Source organism: Gymnoscopelus braueri (genome assembly GCF_963280865.1).
Source record: "Gymnoscopelus braueri genome assembly, chromosome: 17".
NCBI lineage: Eukaryota > Metazoa > Chordata > Actinopteri > Myctophiformes > Myctophidae > Gymnoscopelus > Gymnoscopelus braueri.
The window spans coordinates 50,186,019-50,210,123 of record NC_137617.1 but is presented as its reverse complement, the minus strand read 5'-3'; the positions used below and the strand labels follow the sequence as shown (position 1 = coordinate 50,210,123).

Here is a 24,105-nt window from a genome sequence, read left to right as displayed (position 1 = left end):
AACGATCTTCCGCAATAACGGTCCAAAGAATAACTAAAGTTCGGGGTACCCCTTAAATTTATAATTACATTACATTACATTACAGTCATTTAGCAGACGCTTTTATCCAAAGCGACTTACAATAACTGTATTCAACATAGGTAGGGAACGAAAACTACTAATCACCAGAAGTCTTTAGTGCATTTTCTGCAAAAACAAGCAACCAAGAGTATACCTAGCGCGAAGGTAAAAGTGCAATATATCAGCTACCTATTTCCTTAAACAGATGAGACAAAATAGCTAAATCAAATGAGCACAAGCTAAAACAAATAAGTGTATCGACTAAACAAGATCCAATAAACAATACAACAATAGAAAACAAGCGTTCGTACAACTAGTTAACAACAAGTAGGTCAGGCAGAGAGGAAGGGTAGTGTTTCCTGAAGAGGTGGGTTTTCAGCCTGCGGCGAAATATGGGCAGTGACTCTGCTGTCCTGACATCAGTGGGAAGTTCATTCCACCACTGTGGGGCCAGAACAGAAAAGAGTCGTGACCGTGTGGATCGGCCAGAAGGACCCTTGAGTGACGAGGCAATCAGTCGCCCCGAGGTGGCAGACCGAAGTGGTCGGGCAGGGGTGTAGGCATCGACCATATAATCTACCGGAACAGAAATCGTAATACTGGCGCCTAGGAGATCTCCTCTCTCTTCACCTGCCATTTCTGGTACACAGGTTTGTTTGTTCCCCCTCCCCCCTGTACCACACCCTCTATTAGTAAAGTCAGGTGGCATCAATGAATCAATCACCCACAGTAATCAGACCTATTATTACATGAACTGGAAATGTTCATATGTTTTAAGTCACTTCATAGTTTCCAACATGTTACATATATATACATCAAATACAACAACATGCATAGGTCAAGCAGGATAAAATAATGTGCTTTTGTCACAAGCTGATTTATCCTTCGTCGTGTGACGGTGTCCCGTGGCAAACACCAGCTAATCTACAAGCCCACAACACATTGCATCAGTGACGCATTGTGGACTTGTAGATCGGCTCGCATTCGTGCGGGACACCGTTGAACGATGAAGTAAAGCCTAGAGGGGAGACTTCTCCCGTCTGCCTCTCAAACTGACGGCTCTGCGATCTCGCGAGACCAGCTGCCATTTAAGGTTACATGCGCCCAGAATCTCGCGAGAACTTGTACGTTTTATTTATTTTGTTTGAATTCAAATCTGAATGTTTACAGTCGAATGTTCAATTATTTTTAATATTGAAAATGGAATATTTGAATATGAAATATTCGTTGACAGCCTTAGAGCCCACGCAGCTTCTCCAGGCATTGACCTTTTCTAGTTATTATTATTATACCATTAATAATTAAATAAATCCTCCATCTTGTCTTCAAGGTGTTTCCACAGATCAACCAAGTCTGACAGTGATAAAGATCCCAGAAGACAAAGCAGAAGAGAAGCTGAAGTCTGTGAGAACAGAGTTCATTCAAAGAGTCTCAGAGGCCACCTTGAATTATCTACTGGACGATCTTCTGCAGAATGAAGTGATCAATGATGGAGAAATGGAGGCAGTCAGAGGAGAAAACCTCAGGTCAGAGAAAGCACGGCTACTCATCGACACGGTGAAGACCAAGGGAGACAAGGCGTGTTCAAGAATGATTTACATGATTCATCAACTGGACCCTTACCTCAGTGAGCAGCTGAAGTTAACCTCAGGTGATAATCTCTCTCTCTCTCTCTCTCTCTCTCTCTCTCTCTCTCTCTCTCTTCAAATCTGGCACAAGAACCTATTTCCCTTCATAGTAGTGAAGTATGGAGTCCACTTAATAACAAAGACTTTGCCAGATTGGACAAATTGCAAACTGAGACTGCATGTGTAGCAAAGCTACATACTGCTGCCTAAATACCAAAAGCCTAATACAAGAGGCAATTTGTTTTTTAATAATAAACTGCAGAATGAACTGCTATAAAAGCTTTTGGTCAGATGTGTATAGCTAATTTTATTTATTTTCACTAGACTGTCACACTGCTGACAAGCTGGTCAGATCGGGGAAGATTATTGAAATACAAGCACATGATTTCTTTGTGCCTTCAGTGAGTTTTGGATCCAAGCTTAGTTGCTTAGAAAGCATAGTTTAGATCCTACAGCCCGAGGGGACCGTCAGTTGAATGTGTTCACTGACTGCAATGGATGGATATGCTGTGGGTTTTATTGGTTGTTTGTCAGAGAGATATCACAACCAATCGATGGACTTGCTCTGGCCAGGTCCGCTGCACGAAGACTTTGTTGCAGTAATGACAAGTTGCTGTGTCAATATAATATGAAAACAAACTGAATTAAAACCAATATCCTATTTTTAGAATTGAGGGAGCGTCACTGCCTTGCACTCCCCCCTCCACTACACCCCCTGGGAGAGACAGAGCCTATTTCACCCAAGCAATACCCCAACCTTTTCCTTTGTATTGTGTTTCAGAGCTCAGACTGGTGCTACTGGGGTGGACTGGAGCTGGGAGGAGTGCAGCAGGAAACATTATCCTGGGCAAGGAGGTGTTTGGAATTAGCCAGAGGAGTACGAGGAAACCGGGGGAGGTCTGCGGGAGACATCTGGTCCTGGTGGACACTCCTGACTTCTGTGGAAGTTCTCTGAAGGGGACGAGGCAGGATGTTGGGCTCTGTCTCAAGCTGTCTACCCCAGGTCCCCATGCCTTCCTCCTGGTCCTACCAGCAGAGCCTTCTGTAGAAGAGGTGAGAGGGATGATGGAGAAGATGCAGGAGGTGTTTGGAGACGACTGCTGGCGCCACAGTATCATCATCCATGAGGACAGTGAGAGAGAGCAGATTGCTCAGGGGTTTCTCGAAGCAGGCAGTCAGGAACATCAGCAGCTTGTAGAGAAATGTGGGAACAGACGTCACCTCCTCAACGTTAAGGACAGCAGCCATGATGGTCAGATTTCACAGCTGCTAGAGAAGATAGAGGGAATGGTGGCAGGAAACACAGAGATTTTCTACAGCACTAAGAAGTACCAGGATAGAGAGGTCCAGGGTAACCCAGCACCCAGCACCCACAACTTACAGAGATGCACAACGTTGGTGGTGGAGGAGAATAACAGAGAGTCAACAACAGTGAGAGAAGAGCATGAGAGAGGAGAACGGAGGGTAGAGTCATGGTGGATGAGGTGTTGTCCTTGTATGTTCAGAAAATAACTACAGCAGGGATACTCAACTTAAGATGGCTCAGGGGCCACTCAGCAAAATACCAAAAGTCCAAGGGGCGGCAAGCTAAAAATCCTATTTTGGATTTTTTGATTTTGTAACACATTGTTATTGTTATAAGAAAATGTACATTTTGACATCATATTCTTTTCACTGTACCTGTTTATTTTGTGTGTATGTCCAGTGGCATCAGTTACAGCAAAAGCTAAGGTATGGCAAGGTTAGGGTTGCCAACTCCCCTTATTGAAATCAGGGACACCTATCCTGGGCGTGCGGCAAAGCCGCGCAGCCGAAAAGAATTGGGGGTCAAACCCCCCCAAAAAAACCGAAATGCATAGAAAACTATGCATTATACCTGTAACAATTGACGCACCTGTATGTATGTCTGTCTGTTTGTTTTTGAAAAAAAATGAAGCAACCCATATATTTGAACGGAAATGTATATTTTTATCCTGTGCTTATCCTGCGGCCCCTCATTGGTTTGACCATGAGGGGCCGCAGAGACGCTGCGTTGGGGCCGCATGCGGCCCGCGGGTTGAGTAGCGCTGAACTTCAGTATATCTACTTGATAACCTGAGTATGTGTAAAACATTCCTTATAAGCTTATGTATGTATTACTACTGTATGTAACACATGGGCACGCTTTTTATAGTGGTGTTAATCATTATCACATGACATATAGGGTAACTATCAATAGAAAAGCTCAACTGCTGTGTATTTTTATTTACTAAATCTCCAATGAAACGCCAGGAATCGTGTCCATATTAGATTAAACAATGTTTCTTTAAATGTCCATTGTAAAGAGCTTCTGAAGTTTTTGTTAATTAATCTGATGATTATGACAATGACGACAACAATGTTGATGATGATGACGACAATGTTGATGATGATGATGATGATGATGATGACGACAACAATGTTGATGATGATGATGATGATGATGACGACAACAATGTTGATGATGATGATGATGATGACGACAACAATGTTGTTGATGATGATGATGACAATGTTGTTGATGATGATGATGATGATGATGATGACAATGATGATGATGATGATGACGACAACGATGATGATTTACCTGTTTTATAAAGAAATAAAAACATAATTTCATCTAAAATTTGTTATAAGATCATTTTTTGTGGCTTTACAGTACAAATGACCAAATGGTACCATTTTCTTATTTCTGAGGAATTACAGGAAGATGAGGTCAGTAGAGAGTATCTGGTCATGTGACCATCTTACTGAAGTTCTTTAAAACTAGCCCATACCCGGTCGACCCAAGACACCAAGACACCAAGACAGACAGACAGACAGACAGAGGTTACTCCAATTATATAGTAGGATAATGTTTTAATTATTGAATGAATGATTGTCTCCGCCAGGCCGAAAGGCATGGCGAGAGAGTATGGGCGAGAGAGTATGTTTTACCCTCCGTCCGTCCGTCCGTGTGTCCGTGTGTCCTGTCCGTGTGTCCTGTCCGTGTGTCCTGTCTGTGTGTTAGCAGCTAATCTCTGGCACCGTTGGCCCGGTCGCTGCGAAACTGTGCACACACACTCCCTGGATGCCAATTCAGAACCTCTGCCTCAACATTTTCACATGGGCCTGTTATAGCGCCACCTGGAGGCCGATTTGTGCAAAACCCATTCTTTTACATTACTCCTACAGATTTTATCCAAACGTCATGCAAATTGGTACACAGTATCTCTATAGTCATGTGATCAACCCGGATCTGTCCGTTTTCCCATATTCCATCCTCATTGGCTAAGGTTCGCTTCCAAAATGTGCAGGATTGGTCCGTTTTGAACAAAATGCCTCAAATCATGAACGCAGCTTGCGATTTCCGTGAAATTTCACAAACACATTCCCACTAGGCCAAGGAAGAAATGCCACCCTTTTCCACATTGGCCTGTTATAGCGCCACCAGCAGGTCTAATTTAGCAAAACACATTTTTGGAACAAAATGCCTCAAATCATGAATGCAGTGTCCGATTGCCGTGAACGACCTAAGAATAAATGGCACCCTTTTCACATTGGCCTATTATAGCGCCACCAGGAGGCCACAATAACGTACCTGACCTGGCGGAGACCTGTGCTCCTCTCTAGTTAATAAATGGTTTTAAAGAACTTCAGTAGAATGGTCACATGACCAGATACTCTTCACTGACCTCATAGACACACTGGTCTCTGAGATCAGTGTTTATAACTGCTGTGTGACAGAAACACCATTATTCATACTGTTCTGTAGGACTTTATAACTATGATAATAATAATAATAATAATAATAATAAAACTATTTGTATAGCACTTTTTTAAACAAGGTTACAAAGTGCTTGAACAATCAAAACGGCAATCAACAACAACAATGCAATAATGCAATAACAGTGATATATTACATTTACAATAGAACAGAGCAATAACAAACTAAATGTATCTCAAGGAGTTAAAAAAGGCCATTCTGTAGAAATGGGTTTTTAAGAGGGATTTAAAACTTAAAACTGATCTGGTTAACCTGAGTTCCCCTGAGTTCCTCTGGTAGGCTGTTCCAGAGTCTGGGGGCCTTTATAGCAAAGGCCTGATCTCCTTTGGTCACCAAAGTAGCCGCATGAATCTCCAGTAGACCCCGACCAGATGATCTAAGGGTACGCACTGGCACTTAGGGCCCTATTATGCACATCTTAAATCCACGTTTTAGGTGGAGATTAATTGATAACGCCCCCATTTTATGAGCAATCCCTATTATGCAAGGTGCTGTGGAGTGTCACTGTGGGCTCGCCCTGACATGCGGCCTCCCAGAGGTAAGTGGAGCTCTCTGACCCTGGGCAGGGTGGTTGAGGGGCGGTACATTCCCCGGTACCTCCTCAATCAGACTGAAATGATGACTGCTGTGTCTACTCAAGCAAGTGACGACACCTGTGTACTGATCAGCCAGGGTTAAAACTGAAGCCACCCTGCTCGGTCAGAGGCTCAAACTCCTGGGAGAGGAAAGCAGTGTCGGGCGGTAAGCTACACACACACTCCACTGTTCTTAGATAGATGTTGTTAGCTGGGTTTATTCTAATCAGTGTTGTCTCTCCTCCTGTAGGCAACCTCCGGAGTTTCATACGAGGCAGGGGAAAAAGGACTCTGTTTCAAACGCCCCATTGGGGAAGAAGATTTAAGTTTGTTTGCATTAATCCTCCCCCCCCCCCCCCCCCCCCCCCCCCGCCGCCTTTGTTGAATTCCCGTAAATAAAAGACTTTGCTTTTTGAAATTCAAGCCTCTCTGCCTCTTGGTGTTGGTCAGTGCTCACAGTGCGCTGAGCGCCATAAGCGTCATAAGACTCGCCAGCATTTTTTACGCATGGGGGAGTGTCCATAATGTTAATTAAGGGCGCAATGCAGTATCTGCTATTATGCACCTTGACTTAAAAAGACTTATCACATACCGCTAAGTCATGAAAAATAAATGTTTGGACACCGGCAGTTTAACTAATCCGTGCTCATTCAATTCTGAACCGATTTATAATTTAAAGATCTCCATAATCTGTGAAGCGTCTATTTTCATTGGGTGCATGGATCATGATTTTATTGTCTCCCCATCAAACAATATCAAGTGAAAAGGAAACATTGCACGCAGAGTGCGTGGATATATATATAGTCAGCAAGAGCTTCACATTTAACTAGCTGCACTCATTCAATTCTGAACCGATTCTTAAAGGGTCACCATGAATTCGAACTTTTTTTTTTTTTGTGTTTTTGGTCTCCCCTACCTCTCTTCTATCCCCAAAAATACCCCAGTTTGAGCACTCAGGCTTTCACAGCAAATCTGGGGTTTTCTGTAAATTGGTCTCAAAACAGGCCAAACTGATTTGCACCCTGACGTGACATCACGTCAGGGTGCAATCCCTCCCGTTTTTCAGTTACAAGCCAAAAATAATGATGATTTTTTTTTTAATTATTATTCACACAGAACCAGGAGATAACATGCATACAAACTGGCTCAATAGCGCCCCGTGCCAAACTGGACAATGTGGTATTGCAGGTGAAAGTGCTTTATAAGCCAGAGAGAAGTTAGTTGGAATGAGTATATCTGAGGCTTGATTTAGGCTCAAACCTTTTGAAAAACGTTTGAGGGACATAAACAATATGATATTAAATATTATTATTATTTTTAAAATTCATGGTGTAGATCCTTTCAAATAAAAATTTCTCTATAATCTGTGGGTCTTTCATTAGGTGTATGGGTCATGATTTTATTTTCTCCCCATCAAACAATATCAAGCGAAAAGGAAACATCGGACCGTCCTCCTTCTCTCATGCGCCTCTCTCTATTCAGAAATAGAAGAACCGTCGTCCTAAAACACCCTCGCCCCGGGTCTAATCCGGTGGCCTCGGTCCACGGAAAAAAATGGGGCGAGTGTGTTTTGGGGCGAGTGTTCCAATTTTTCTCCGCTTCTCAAGTTCTTGCAGAAATAATATGAATACTATTATAGGGATATAATCCTATAGGATACATAATATATTTGAAATTACCAAAATAAATATAGTAGCAGATGCCTTTACTGTGTAATATGGGGGGCTATTTGTATTTGTTAAAAACATAAATTAATAAACTTAGATTCATTAATGAATCCCCTCCTGGTGGGCCCACTTGCGTGGCAGTCCCGTGTATGGGTTCTCATAACCCAGCAACCCTAGGAAAATGATGCCACTGCTTGGAGATCAGATATTTTGGGCAGCAGTAGCAGGATTGAGCAAATGTGTGAAACATACCGATGTGTCCATTGAGCTGAGATAGAAGGGAGAGATGCTTAAGCAACTAATAATGTGGATATTATTATTATCAATATAATAATATTGGTTTGTCAAGAGATATCAATGTGTTTTGGACATTGGAAACAGTCACATAATTAGACAGAGGCTACAGTGGTTATGACGGCCATGTCTGCAGTTGGACTCCTTTCAATGTGAGGTTTCTTTCTCTTTTGCTCTCACCGCTTAACGCACAGACAATAGCACTGTGTCTTGGCTGATCTTAAAGGGAATGGCAGCGGGGACTCTGATTGGATTGATTAAAGTAACGCCCAAACACACCCATGACTAATTCAGGGCAGTTTTACCGCATAGCACCCACCACGCTGGGCAAGACCTGGGATGTTGGTTGTCTAGGCGGAAATGGTTGAATTTGGCAGAAGTACCGCCCAAGGAAATGACGTTGATGCTTTACAAATCTGTTAACATTCTCCGTGAATGAAACGAGTGTTGTGATTGGTCAAAAAATATCGTTTCCGGGGGAAACACGTACGACGGAAATCCTGTCCACTCAGGACTTCCGAGACACTCGCTGGTTTAGGTCGTGACCAGGCTCTTCTCTTCACAGATGAGTGAGGCTGGGACCGAGGCTACATAGCACCTTGGTGCAGTGCGCACATTAACACACCTATAATAGCAAAAAGGCATTGGTCACGCCTCCACGTCTTAAATGAAAGGTAGGGTAGGCCTAAGTGATTTACTTTGGTTAAAATAAGTGTTAAATAGCTCTATATTGTGATAGTACTCATTACTATAGAGTGTTTGTTCAGTAAAAGGAGTCTCCCATGTCTCTCCAACTCTTTATTAAACAGAACATGCATTTTCAGTGCTCTATCCTGATTGGCTTAAATGTTGTCACCTACCTGAAAATGTATTTATATTCTCACCGAACAAACGCTCCGCAGCAATTACTATCAGAGTAGTCATCATAGTACCTTTTTAACAACAAAAAATATATATTACCAAAAAATATCACTTACCCTACCTTTAATGTGAAGCACATGATAATAAAACACATAAGGCACATTAGGAGTCCACTATTAACAGGATTCTCAAAGTGGGGTCCGGGGACCCCCAAGGGTCCTTGGTGGGTTTCCAGGAGGTCCTCAGCAAAAGAAAATATAATATTGCACCAACATCATTTAAACACTTTAAACCTACATCGGCTGTTTGAAAATATATGAGTTCACAACGACGCATCGCCATACGAGATCTGCTACATACGAGATTCTACATTTTTGACAAATGTAGAATATCAAAAAAACATTCTAACAACACAAATCTTTTATGAACAGAATAACACAAATCTCAAAACATTTTCTGGAAAAGGTTTGAGAACTACTGCACTAGTGAATGTCGGAGGCAGGAAAACATATTATTTCTATGAACATGTCCATCACAAGGCGGCATGGTGATGACCCCTGTGTTAGATTAATCCAGGATGGGAACGGAACAGACACATGAGGATACTTAAAGGTAGGGTAAGTGATATTCTTTGGTTAAAACAAAAAGTATTTTGTTAAAAGGTTAAAGCACTATATTCTGATAGTAATCATTACTATAGAGTGTTTGTTCAGTAACAGGAGACTCTCTGTCTCTTCAGCTCTTTAATAAACAGAATATACATTTTCCGGTAGGTGACAAAATCTCAGCCAATCAGGAGAAAGTACCCATTTTTAAAGGAGGCGTTCACCCAAAAAATGACTTATTTTCTATCAATTGCACACCCTATGAAGCCTTGAATCCATGGATTCTTTTTTGGTTTTGTCGCATTCCTAAGCTATTAATTTGATTCCCATCTCCTACCGGCTAATGTATCCGGTAGGAGACACAAAGTCGATTATTTGTGTCTCCTACCGGAAATACACACGGTCATCAAATTATTGTTTTAGGAATGCCACAAAAACAAAAGTAAATCCATGAAATCAAGGCTTCATGGGGTGTGTAATTGATAGAAAATAAGTATTTTTTTGGGTGAACTCCTCCTTTAAGCTTCATTTTTATAGTGTTCCAGTTCCAATTTTGCCTGCTCATTTCTTAGTGTCATCACTTCCAATTTCACTTGTTTAATCTATATCCTGAATGAGTTCTCTATCCTGATTGGATAAAATTGGAAATGAAACTGAAACTGAAACAAAATGCATTTTCTGTTTTATTAAAGAGCTGGAGAGACAAGGAGACTCCTGTTACTGAACAAACACTCTATAGCAATGAGTACTATCAGAATATAGAGCTATTTAACACTTATTTTAACCAAAGAAAATCACTTACCCTACCTTTAAACTTTAATCAGGACAATGTGTGAATGAATGACTCTTCACTGCCTATGCTGGCAATTTATAGTAAAGGAGCACTTCACAATTTATCATTTACAATTTAGTTATTTAGCATACGCTCTTAATCCAGAGAGATTTACAGTAAACAAGGTAAACACGAGGTCATAGGCTGCATCAAATGCATAGAGACAGTGTAGTGCCTCCCATTGTAAACCTTATATCTTCACTCTCTCTCACTCACTCACTCACTCACTCACTCACTCACTCACGGAGTGTGGTTGCTATAGCAACCACTTGTCGGTAGGGCGCGACAGACCATTGGTTTTTAAGCCTGGCAGAAACAACAAGGAAGAAAACACACCACCGTCCCATAGGCCGCAGGGATGGTCGCGCTCTGATTGGCTGGTTAGCTGACAGGCTAATAACTATTTGATAAATAAATGACTGTAATAATAAACTATTGGAGAAGATCATTAAAGTTTATAATAATGGGTCAGACAATAACTACAATGACACAGATGTGTTTGAGAAATGAAACGTTTATAAATATATTAATAATAATAATAATAAATAATGATAAACGAATGAATTACTCCCATTTTTGAATAAAATAATTACATTGAATAATCTCACACCAAGTTCAAACTTAGTCTAGTTAAAGCTTAAAAGGCTTTTAAAAAGCCATCCTTCTCTGTAGAATACACTTGTTGTGCAGAAAATAAAATATGTCCTCCAGATGGAAATTATTATATATGCTCCACTGCGCCCCCTACAGATCTGCTCAATATAAATTACCATAGACCAGATCTGTAGGGGGCGCAGTGGAGCAAATAAAATAATTTCCATCCGGCGGACATATTTTATTTTCTGCCCATAAAGTGTATTCTACAGAGAAGGTGGTGCTGAAAGGCTTCCCATCCTGGAGAATAGACTTTCAACAACACAAAACAGCCTTTGTTTCGGTAAATAGCGAATTTATAGTTTATTTTGACTAAAGACGGACAGCAGTTCGTTTGGCTTTATTGCTAGTTTTTAGCTCAGAAACGGTCCCATTCCCTCCGAGCTATGGGATCGCTGGACTCGCACTCACTCACACACCCACGCGCACGCACGCACGCACACACACACACACACACACACACACACACACACACACACACACACACACACACACACACACACACACACTGCAGTGATCAGAGAGCAGCTGAGGGACAGAGAGGGACTCAGGGCTCTTTAGTGTAGGTCTACTGCATTGCTTATTTCTCACCTCCAATGTTTTCAGATACATATTTTAATGTACTGTTTGAGTTTAAAACAAGTAATGCACCGTCTGACGTCATTTAGAGTTGATAAAGAACGTAGTAGACCAATTATGTCTCCCTAATTAAAATCAGGTGTGAGTGGAGGAATGTGCAGCTATGGGAATCAAACAGGTGAATAAAATCAAGATGTATTTATATTCATAAAGGTCTTATCTATGTCAGTGGTTGCCAAACTGGGGGTCGGGGTCCCCAAATGATTTTAGTGGGGGTCTCCAGATGATTAGATTAAACAACATTGTTTTCTCACTCAACAGTAAACAAACCAACATACAGTATAAGTGTATACAGGGTATCTACACTTAGGGCTTTTAAGAACTTTGTAATACCAAATTGGACAAATTGTCAAATATTATGTAAGAAAGAGGCAAATATTGTGAAAAATAGTCGATCTACAAGCTCACAGTTGTGAGCTTGTAGATCGGCTATTTTCACTATTTATCTGTGGAACCAAGTCAAACTAAATAATGCCTACAATTCCAAGTGCTTGTCGGGGTGGGGGGTCCCCAGTTCAATTATGATTATTTGGGGGGGTCCCCAGTTCAAATATGATTATTTTGAGGGGTCCCCAGTTCAAATATGATTATTTTGAGGGGTCCCCAGTTCAAATATGATTATTTGGGGGGGTCCCCAGTTCAAATATGATTATTTTGGGGGGTCCCCAGTTCAAATATGATTATTTTGGGGGATCATGACCTGAAAAGTTTGGGAACCCTCTAGACTAACACACAGTAGACTATGTATGACCACCGGCTGTTAATGTAACAAACCACTTCATAGATCTATTAATATCATGCAGTTAGATTCATCTAAATTTCAAATAAAGGGAATGAAACTAAATGGTTTCATTCCCTTTATTTTCTTAACTTTTTTGTTTGTTTTACAAGCATGATTCAGGACCATCAACACAGACAACATCAACACCTATGAGTTGTATGATGACATTCTGTAGAAATGTGTGGACATGGAGCTCTGTTATGATTATTACCATATCAGAATCAACTTTATGGTCAAATCACAGGTTTATGAGAAGTGGGTGAAATGTGTTTTGTTTGTTGTTTTCCTGCAGCATAAATACACAGTGGTAGAATTCTATAATGTTACCTCTGTTGTAGGATCAATGTATGACTTCTATAATATTACTGTATTAATGTAGGATCAATGTATGACTTCTATAATATTACTGTATTAATGTAGGATCAATGTATGACTTCTATAATATTACTGTATTAATGTAGGATCAATGTATGACTTCTATAATATTACTGTATTAATGTAGGATCAATATATGACTTCTATAATATTACTGTATTAATGTAGGATCAATATATGACTTCTATAATATTATCAATGTACGACTTCTATATTGGTGTGTTACTGTATTAATGTAGGATTTCATAATGTTACCACTGTTAACTACAGGGGTTCCACTACCTAGCTCGAGACCCCTGTTTCCCCAAGAACCAAACTTACACAAAAACCTGACCATACAGTATGCCCATATATGGGCATATACTGATGACATCAAGGAACTCCATATACAGTATGAGCATAAAAGGGACACGGGCAGACAGATGGTTTGATACAGTTGATGATTGTGTGTGATCTTTGATCCAGAGTTATTCCTTACAGCAGGTTAATGATTAAACATTGATTTAGAGTTATTCTTTATAGCAGGTTAGTCATTAAACAGGAATCACTTGTCAGTGCGTGTTGACGCTGGAAGAGCTGCTGTTTCTCTGCTTCATCAGGTAAGAACTAACTTTATCTTTAAATGCATAATTAGTTGGTATTCAGTAAATCACATTAAGAGCTGTGTTTGTTCATGAATACTAATGAGACAAACACAAGATAGTCCTTTATCAGTATTTATTAACCTCGTAAATACCTATATACATCGTTGTACGTCAGCAGCCGGATATAGACGATATACAAGCTCACATTGCGTCAGGTTTTCACTGAATGTTTGCCTATTATGACTCACCCAGAATCTGAATCAACTTTATTGTCACTCCACGGGTTTACAGGTGTAAAAAAAGTTGGTGATTTTATTTTCCAAGGATATTAAAATATTCCTGATTTGAGTGAAAAATACCTAACGTAATGCATCAGATATATTGAGAATGACAGATGTATAAGACGGTATAATAAAAAGCAGCATAATATATGGTAAGCCCTGGACTAATCAGAGTCACTGGATTTATTTGAAGACGGGAAAAAGAGGGAATTTTAAAAGTGTCTTCACGACAAAGAGACAATAGAGGAAAAATGGGGAATAAGAGGGAGTTTAAAACTTTGTCTTGATGACAGAGACAAGAGGAGAAAACCGTCCAATCAGCTGGGGCAGTGTGGGCGGGGCATCAAGGCCACTGTGGCCTCAGGGACATCGTCATGTCTGAGGGTCAAAAGGTCAAACTGATTATGCTGCTTTTTATTCTACACAAATCAACGTTTGACTCAGGACTTTCTGCAAAGATTGGTCATTTGTAAATATCAATGAATTATTTCATGAAATATTTATATATTTATATATTTATTCCACTAATTGCCAAATACTTAGTAGTTTTATTTGATAGCCTTCCTGCAGAGGCATTTGGCCTTTGTTTTCTCAAACAATTTACAACATATAAGGTCATGGTCAAGGTCATCATTTGTTCCTAAAATGATGGCATTCATTGGCCTGCTAGCAGGAAGGTTAAAAACAGCAGCAGGTGTGTCACGATCTTAACCTCTGCCCCTAGCTGTCCTGTGTGCCCTGTTGTGACTTGGCCCTGCTGCTCCCTGTCCAGTAACTTGGCCCTGTTGGGAGTTGGCCATGTGTGTTCTCCCCTTTTGCCCTGCGTTCTCCCCTGCTTCCTGCCCTGATTGACCTGAGTGGACTCACCTGTGGGGGCCAGCTGTGCTCAGTTGGCAAACAAACTCCAGAGACTTGAAAGATTGCCCAAGAGTTCATGTGTTGCTGGTTCATTGTCGTGTGCTTTATTTCTGTAATGTTTAGAGCTGTTTGGTGTTGTTTCTTGTAGTCCAGTGTGGTGCTAGTCTTTGTGAGCTTGTGATGTATTTGTTAGTCTTCAGGAGAGCAAGTTTTCATTCATTGTGATTCTTGCCTCCTGTGTTTGGTTTGAGTTGAGTTCCCAGTTTTGAGTAAAAAAATAAAAAGAACATCAGATTTAGATTGTATGAGGTGTAAGTGGTGAGATATTACATCTTGTGATTGACACATCAACAGCCACACAAGAAGGCAACAAATACCCTTCTTGTTCATTAATGTTATTTATATTAATGCGGGACGGAGCATAATTTAGTCTTGACGGGCTGCAGCTGCGCGAGCCAAGCTGGTTCTTCTGGTGCCATGATCATAGAGCGCTCCCTCCGTTCTTATGACAGCCACTGGAGGAGGAGTTTTGAGGACAACTGCTTTGAAATGTTATTATTGTTTACACACAACAGAAACCAAGGATTATATATTTCAAGAGCGAGAGATCACAGTAAAAATCCTAAGCATTATTCCTCCACACTGGGAGAAAAACAGCATCTGAAAGTTTGATGGGATGCATGTCAGTGAGACTGTGACCACTTTAACATTGCATCTTATGAGCGGTGGGGTTCTTTTGCTGCCGACCTGCGCTCGCATACTGTTTTGTATCAGTATGACGTCGTCTGTTAAGGCGTCTATTAGTTAGATTTAGTTTTTTGAAGAAATTAGAAGTTTTTTAGTATTTAAGTTGGATTGTAAGTTCATCATCTTAGTTAGTGTTGCATTGGTTTATGTTGTAGTTATTTGTAGTGTGTTTAAATGTCAGTCTCTGTCTACCCCCCTTTAGTGTGAGTAGTGGTCTGATCACCCATTACATAGAGTATGTTGGTATGTTCCTATAATGAGTCATTTTAGTAGGTCAGTCATAATGTGAGGTTGAGTTCTGTTCAGTCCCTTTATTTTGACCTCATTTTTGAGGGGCTCAGAATTATTGTTTGTAATATTTAAATAAGTCTCCCTGTGTGTCTCTCTCACCAACCAACTGGGTCCCTGACAGCTGACACATCTACTAACAACATCTGCTGACATCACTCCCCCAGAGTTGGTGCCAAAGTGCCCTTGAGCAAGACGATGAACACCTAATTGCTCCTGATGAGCAGGTTGGTGCCTTGCATGGTTTCCTCTGCTGTCTGTGAGTGAATGTTTGTATGAATGGGTGAATGTAATGTAATGTTAAGTGCTTTGGATAAAGGCACTATAGAAACCCCCTCCCCCTTCCCCCCTTCACCACAACAGTCCTGCTAGCAGTCATATCAGAACTAAAACTAACAGCACAAAGGGTTAACATTGTGTTGAAAGTTTATCATCTTTTTATACTCCTGTACTTTACCTGTTGAACTGTTGACTTCATTTATAGTTTTATTGTGTCATTGACTCATTTAGTTTTCTGTCTGTATGGGTTTTTACCATCACACTATAAAATCATAACCTTTGAAAGACGGGGTGAACCAATCACTGAGTAGTTAGGATGAGGACCATGTACTGTAGGCTCTACTGTCTGACAGTGAGTCCCTGGTTCAATTCCTGGGCCGGCTGGGTCATTTGCTGCATGTCACTATAGCTGTGGAAAGTAACTAAATACTGTTATTTTTAGATACTTTTACCTAACTTGAGTATTTCCATTTTTTGATAATTCATACTTCTACTCCACTACATCTCAGAGAAGAATGATATTCTTTTTTACTCCACTACAATTACTTGAAACTAGTTACTATTTACTTTGTAGATTTAGATTATAAAAATGTAATATAATTATGAGTAAACAGGTTGAAGTCAGTGAGGTGGAGCGGTTACTAGGCTCTCTTCCTGATAGTTAGTTAGCAGACCTAGATAACATGGATAGTAAATTGCTGATGATGACTTTTGTTGGTATCATAGCATCTCCTATCTGTCATATTATTAATAGATGTTTGTTTGAATGTGGGCCCATGTCCAAAGATTTGGAAGGAGGCTAAGGTTATTCCTTTACCTATAAGGATACCAAATCAGCTTTTAATGAGGGGAACTTTCAGAGTTCCTTTACGGTTTTGCTTCCCAGAGAATATCTCGTTGTTAATGATCAAACACGTCCCACGTGGGTTATGAGTCAGTGTGTAGAATTCAGTCTGCAGGACACACACACACACACACACGCACGCGCGCGCACACGCACACATGGCGCATGCATGTGTGCACACACACACACACACACACGCACACACACGCACACATGGCGCATGCATGTGTACACACACACACACACACACACACACACACACACACACACACACACACACAAATAAAGTATTTTATATGTTTTGAGTAAAATCAACTCAACTAAATAAATAATCAAAGATTTTATTTAACACTGTAAAGTATTTTTCTCTTTTTGTTTATTGTTATTTGTATGTAATTGCAGCAATTTTTATTTGTTAGTTTACAATATGTACTGACATTTAATCATTTTGTATTTGTAATTGTTTTTATGTGGACCCAGGAAGACTAGCTGGTTGCTATGGCACCAGCTAATGGGGATCCTTCATACAATCAACAACAGCAAAACATCTAAACATACATGAAGGCACATTTCAACTACAAAACAATCAGTTTTTTTGTACAGCTGTACTGTACTGTATCACTCTTACAAACACTTACAATAAAAATATTACTTGCATAAAACAATCCACGTCAATGCCGTATCAACTTTTAAATTAGCCTATAAATGTATACAGTATCTTATCTTGTCTGATATGCAGCACTCCATAGGTCACTGATAAAACACATTGCATTATGTTATATAAATATGGAATCAAGGTTGACTGTTTCACTGTTACATTATAAACATAAAACATTTGAGTACATACGGATGGAGGAATGCAGATAGTACTCAAATGGTAAATATGAATTACTAATTGGAGTCGAGTTAAATAATTTTTTCTCAAAACCATTAACAAGCCTTTTAGAATGTGCCTCATTTAGTTTTCTTTGAGGACTTGGCGGGCCGGATTGAGATGGTCAAAGGGCCGGGTCCAGCCCTCGGGCCGTATGTTGCCCATGTGTGCCTTAACGTCAGCTAGTCTTCCTGGGGTCCAAGCATAGAGTTAAAGGGATATTTCACTTTCAAAAAAACTTTGGGTCATTTTATCATCTACTCAGGCTTTTGTGAGCCCCCCAGACAGTTTTTAAGTTGCTTGATTCACTATTTAGATATTTGATATTCATTTTATCAGACACGCCCCCTTCCTATACAAACCCATTATAACTTCAAAACTAAATTTGTAACATGTTAGATTCATCAAAAACACCCGTCCTTGGTTCTGGTGACTCACCCTGCCGTCCTAATACGCGAGGGGGCCATTACTTTTTTCTTTTCTTTTATTCTATTTTGTTATTGTATTTAATTTTTTTCATCTTCCAAAAACTATTAAAAATAAATGAAAAAAGTTATCGAAAGAACACGGCCCCCTCACGTATTAAAATCACCCCTTCTTCGGGTTGGAAAGTGTGATGGGCGTAGCCTATTTGTGGCCACTGTGACACGTTCTGCGTCACAGAGGTGACGCGTTTTACGTCACAGAGGTGCGCGGCCCCGTGCGCAAGCTTGTGCGCAAGCTCGTGAGTCGAGCCCATCGTTTTCGCTCGTACATTGTGCAGTGGCCCCATCCGTTTAAGCTGCAGTACCTATGAATGGCCAGCATGTCCAATGCGCTTCAATGCAACCACTGGGTTCTGGGGGCTTGGGTCCAAGACATTAACATACATTTACAAAAATATGTGTATTACAAAAAAATACTAAAAACGGCAACAAAAAAAACATTTCGAGTATCACATAAAAAGAGATACCAACAGGGATACAATAGATTTAAAAAGTAGCACTATCAATCTGGTATGTAAGAAAATATGTTATTGTATGTTTTGAGTGTACAGTATATGAAGTCAAAGTTTCCTTTTAAAACAGGCTTTTTTCTGGTGTTACGAGTCTCACTTGGAAGACTATTCCAAAGTACAATTGACCATAAAATGCAGCGCTCTCCATGGAATTGGACTTTGGTAGAGATAGAGTTATCTGTCCATCACTCGCCCCACGAGTGATATGGTTTACATAGAAAGGTAAATGTCTATGCTATTGTTTTAATGTTTATGATATGGTTTACATGTGTTTACATATAAAGGTAATGGCTATGCTATTGTTTATGCAAACAAACAGTGCAAAGTGCTGCTAAATGTATTTGAGGTTTTCAATATAAAAGTTGGTGAAATGGTTTCAGTGTGTAATACTATGTATCAGTACTTTATGAACATTTCACCACATGTTGGAGATCTATTAAGAGGTATGAGAGGCAGCAGTGGTAGGAGGTAGAGCGGCTGGTTTGGAATCGGAAGGTTCCTGGTTTGATCCCCAGCTCCCCCTGGGTTAGTGTTGAAGTGTCCTTGAGCAAGACACTGAACCCCTAACTGCTCCTGATAAGCAGCTTGGTGCCTTATATGGTTTCCTCTCTGCTGAATGGATGAATGTAATGAACATTGTAAAGAGCTTTGGATAAATGATATATAAAGTTACCAACAAGTCCAACACTCCCCGCTTACAGGCGCCATCCCCCAGCCCATAGGAATACGTGCAGTGACAAATATCGCCCTCCTCCCCACCCGGCTTCCCTCCCACAAACCCCAAACACGGGCCAATTGTTTTCGTAAAGACGCTCAACAAAGCCGGATTCACCACAGCTATTTACTGTGCATACAGCACATTATTTTCTAATGATGTCATGTGTTCATACAGTATGATCACATGTTATTTATGTCATGTGTTCATACAGTATGATCACATGTTATTTATGTCATGTGTTCATACAGTATGATCACATGTTATTTATGTCATGTGTTCATACAGTATGATCACATGTTATTTATGTCATGTGTTCATACAGTATGATCAGATGTTATTTATGTCATGTGTTCATACAGTATGATCAGATGTTATTTATGTCATGTGTTCATACAGTATGATCAGATGTTATTTATGTCATGTGTTCATACAGTATGATCAGATGTTATTTATGTCATGTGTTCATACAGTATGATCACATGTTATTTATGTCATGTGTTCATACAGTATGATCACATATTATTTATGTCATGTGTTCATACAGTATGATCACATGTTATTTATGTCATGTGTTCATACAGTATGATCACATGTTATTTATGTCATGTGTTCATACAGTATGATCACATGTTATTTGTCATGTGTTCATACAGTATGATCACATGTTATTTATGTCATGTGTTCATACAGTATGATCAGATGTTATTTATGTCATGTGTACATACAGTATGATCACATGTTATTTATGTCATGTGTTCATATAGTATGATCACATGTTATTTATGTCATGTGTTCATACAGTATGATCAGATGTTATTTATGTCATGTGTTCATACAGTATGATCAGATGTTATTTATGTCATGTGTTCATACAGTATGATCACATGTTATTTATGTCATGTGTTCATACAGTATGATCAGATGTTATTTATGTCATGTGTTCATACAGTATGATCAGATGTTATTTATGTCATGTGTTCATACAGTATGATCACATGTTATTTATGTCATGTGTTCATACAGTATGATCAGATGTTATTTATGTCATGTGTTCATACAGTATGATCACATGTTATTTATGTCATGTGTTCATACAGTATGATCACATGTTATTTATGTCATGTGTTCATACAGTATGATCACATGTTATTTGTCATGTGTTCATACAGTATGATCACATGTTATTTATGTCATGTGTTCATACAGTATGATCAGATGTTATTTATGTCATGTGTACATACAGTATGATCACATGTTATTTATGTCATGTGTTCATATAGTATGATCACATGTTATTTATGTCATGTGTTCATACAGTATGATCAGATGTTATTTATGTCATGTGTTCATACAGTATGATCAGATGTTATTTATGTCATGTGTTCATACAGTATGATCACATGTTATTTATGTCATGTGTTCATACAGTATGATCAGATGTTATTTATGTCATGTGTTCATACAGTATGATCAGATGTTATTTATGTCATGTGTTCATACAGTATGATCACATGTTATTTATGTCATGTGTTCATACAGTATGATCAGATGTTATTTATGTCATGTGTTCATATAGTATGATCACATGTTATTTATGTCATGTGTTCATACAGTATGATCAGATGTTATTTATGTCATGTGTTCATATAGTATGATCACATGTTATTTATGTCATGTGTTCATACAGTATGATCAGATGTTATTTATGTCATGTGTTCATACAGTATGATCAGATGTTATTTATGTCATGTGTACATACAGTATGATCAGATGTTATTTATGTCATGTGTTCATACAGTATGATCACATGTTATTTATGTCATGTGTTCATACAGTATGATCACATGTTATTTATGTGTGTAGGAATCTACTGTAGTTTGACAACCTCACTCTGTGTCTCCACCCAGCTCACCACTTCATCTGACCAGGACTACAAATCCAAGGACTACAAGGACTATGGACCAACAGGATTAATGACAGGTAAGGACTGCACCAGAAAACCTTTTACATTGTACAATAGAACTGGGTAGGCAACCTTAGGCACGGGTGCCACCATTGGCACAGGAGAGGGTAATCACTGGCACACTGGCGAGAAGTGTGAGAGAGAGGATGTTTCTTTTAAATTAAAATGTATGTGAAAATGTAGTCAATCAATTTAAGTCCCCTCACATCTGTATGCAATTTACCTCCTGCACATAATCCTTCCTCCTATTCCAATAAAGGAGAGATCAAGTTGTTGAATAAAAGCGATTATTTGTGCGATTAGACTTAACATTTAATTTAATGTATAAGATTAGCTTTTAATAGGGAGCTAAGGAGGTGTCATTCACTGCCACCGTTTTTCCTTTTTCTCCTTTATATAATGATTACACGTATTACTGTGTTATTTTTATGCTATGCTGATGAATTGAACACATACAGTAGTACCACAATGGAAACAAGTCCCCAGGACTTTTGTTGTGTTATCCTTTTAGCCTGAATGTCTGTCTGTCTGTATGTCTGTCTGTCTGTCTGTCTGTCTGTCTGTCTGTCTGTCTGTCTGTCTGTCTGTCTGTCTGTCTGTCTGTCTGTCTGTCTGTCTGTCTGTCTGAGTGGGGGTCTAGGAGATAGGTGGGTTATTGATGAAGAAGATGGAGTGGAGGTCTAGGAGATAGGTGGGTTATTGATGAAGAAGATGGAGTGGGGGTCTAGGAGATAGGTGGGTTATTGATGAAGAAGATGGAGTGGGGGTCTGGGAGATAGGTGGGTTATTGATGAAGAAGATGGAGTGGGGGTCTAGGAGATAGGTGGGGCTACTGATGAAGAAGATGGAGTGGGGGTCTAGGAGATAGGTGGGTTATTGATGAAGAAGATGGAGTGGAGGTCTAGGAGATAGGTGGGTTATTGATGAAGAAGATGGAGTGGGGGTCTAGGAGATAGGTGGGTTATTGATGAAGAAGATGGAGTGGGGGTCTAGGAGATAGGTGGGTTATTGATGAAGAAGATGGAGTGGGGGTCTAGGAGATAGGTGGGTTATTGATGAAGAAGATGGAGTGGAGGTCTAGGAGATAGGTGGGTTATTGATGAAGAAGATGGAGTGGAGGTCTAGGAGATAGGTGGGTTATTGATGAAGAAGATGGAGTGGAGGTCTAGGAGATAGGTGGGTTATTGATGAAGAAGATGGAGTGGAGGTCTAGGAGATAGGTGGGGTTACTGATGAAGAAGATGGAGTGGGGGTCTGGGAGATAGGTGGGGTTACTGATGAAGAAGATGGAGTGGGGGTCTAGGAGATAGGTGGGTTATTGATGAAGAAGATGGAGTGGGGGTCTGGGAGATAGGTCGGGTTACTGATGAAGAAGATGGAGTGGGGGTCTGGGAGATAGGTGGGTTACTGATGAAGAAGATGGAGTGGGGGTCTGGGAGATAGGTGGGTTATTGATGAAGAAGATGGAGTGGGGGTCTGGGAGATAGGTGGGTTACTGATGAAGAAGATGGAGTGGGGGTCTGGGAGATAGGTGGGTTACTGATGAAGAAGATGGAGTGGGGGTCTGGGAGATAGGTGGGTTATTGATGAAGAAGATGGAGTGGGGGTCTGGGAGATAGGTGGGTTATTGATGAAGAAGATGGAGTGGGGGTCTAGGAGATAGGTGGGTTACTGATGAAGAAGATGGAGTGGGGGTCTGGGAGATAGGTGGGTTATTGATGAAGAAGATGGAGTGGGGGTCTGGGAGATAGGTGGGTTATTGATGAAGAAGATGGAGTGGGGGTCTGGGAGATAGGTGGGTTATTGATGAAGAAGATGGAGTGGGGGTCTAGGAGATAGGTGGGTTATTGATGAAGAAGATGGAGTGGGGGTCTGGGAGATAGGTGGGTTATTGATGAAGAAGATGGAGTGGGGGTCTGGGAGATAGGTGGGTTATTGATGAAGAAGATGGAGCGGGGGTCTGGGAGATAGGTGGGTTATTGATGAAGAAGATGGAGTGGGGGTCTGGGAGATAGGTGGGTTATTGATGAAGAAGATGGAGTGGGGGTCTGGGAGATAGGTGGGTTATTGATGAAGAAGATGGAGTGGGGGTCTGGGAGATAGGTGGGGTTACTGCTCTGAGTAATGATTATTGTTGATATGACACAGTGACTTATCAAGAACATAAAAACATGACACTTCATGTAAAAATGGTTGCCGACCCTGTATGACTATATTATACTATTGTAAAATGATGCTCATTAAATAAATGTCTTCATTAAATACAAATGCATCCTATTGGAAGAAGTCAGTGAAGACATACATGTATAATGTACATTCAGATTGGGTCTTTGGGGGCGACGACACACAACCATAAACATGATCCATTCACATCACTACTGTCAGTAAACAGTAAATAAAATAGAACATATTTGTTGTGCCTGCAGCTTTCTAAGGCTGCTTGTATTTTCAGTGAAACTTTATTTTGAAAAAATACATTTGGAGCTTTTATTGGAAACCCTATGTAAGACAATGTGTGAGCTCTTCATGTGGTGGTTAATGTGTGCCCTCTAGTGGACATATGAAGGAATGTACCAACAACAGAATGTATCCTTCTCACAATGTGTTTCCCTTTTATTTGGCAGAAGGATGTTAAATACACTTGGTACCGAATTGGTATGTTATAAGGAAGGACGTAATACGAACAGGAAGTTCTGTTAATGTCAGTTGTTTTCTTTTTGTGTAATGCGTCATATAATCCCATTATGGGATGGGCCAAAATGGTGGCATGACACGAAAATAAAAATGTAATTCATTCATTCATGCAATATGTAGAATGTAGGCTACAATAGAATCATAAGAAAATTATGACTTGGCTGAATGTTTTAACTATGTCTATTTGATGTGAATTTGTTATATAATTGTATTAATTTGCAGC

The 24,105-nt window shown here is 40.0% G+C and overlaps 2 protein-coding genes across 2 annotated transcripts in view; both read left to right on the top strand.

The window, feature by feature from the left end:
• Nucleotides 1-24,105, top strand: part of LOC308105472 (GTPase IMAP family member 8-like) — a 166,552-nt gene that overhangs the window by 41,629 nt on the left and 100,818 nt on the right. The gene's annotated exons all lie outside the window — the stretch shown is intronic.
• Nucleotides 1,078-23,752, top strand: LOC308104388 (GTPase IMAP family member 9-like; the record flags this gene model as incomplete). The annotated part of the gene is made up of 5 exons (XM_080454798.1): nucleotides 1,078-1,184; nucleotides 1,391-1,711; nucleotides 2,470-3,152; nucleotides 21,133-21,205; nucleotides 23,742-23,752. Exons 2-5 carry the CDS (start codon nucleotides 1,558-1,560, stop codon nucleotides 23,750-23,752), a joined length of 921 nt encoding a protein of 306 aa, XP_080310924.1. The 5' UTR covers nucleotides 1,078-1,184; nucleotides 1,391-1,557.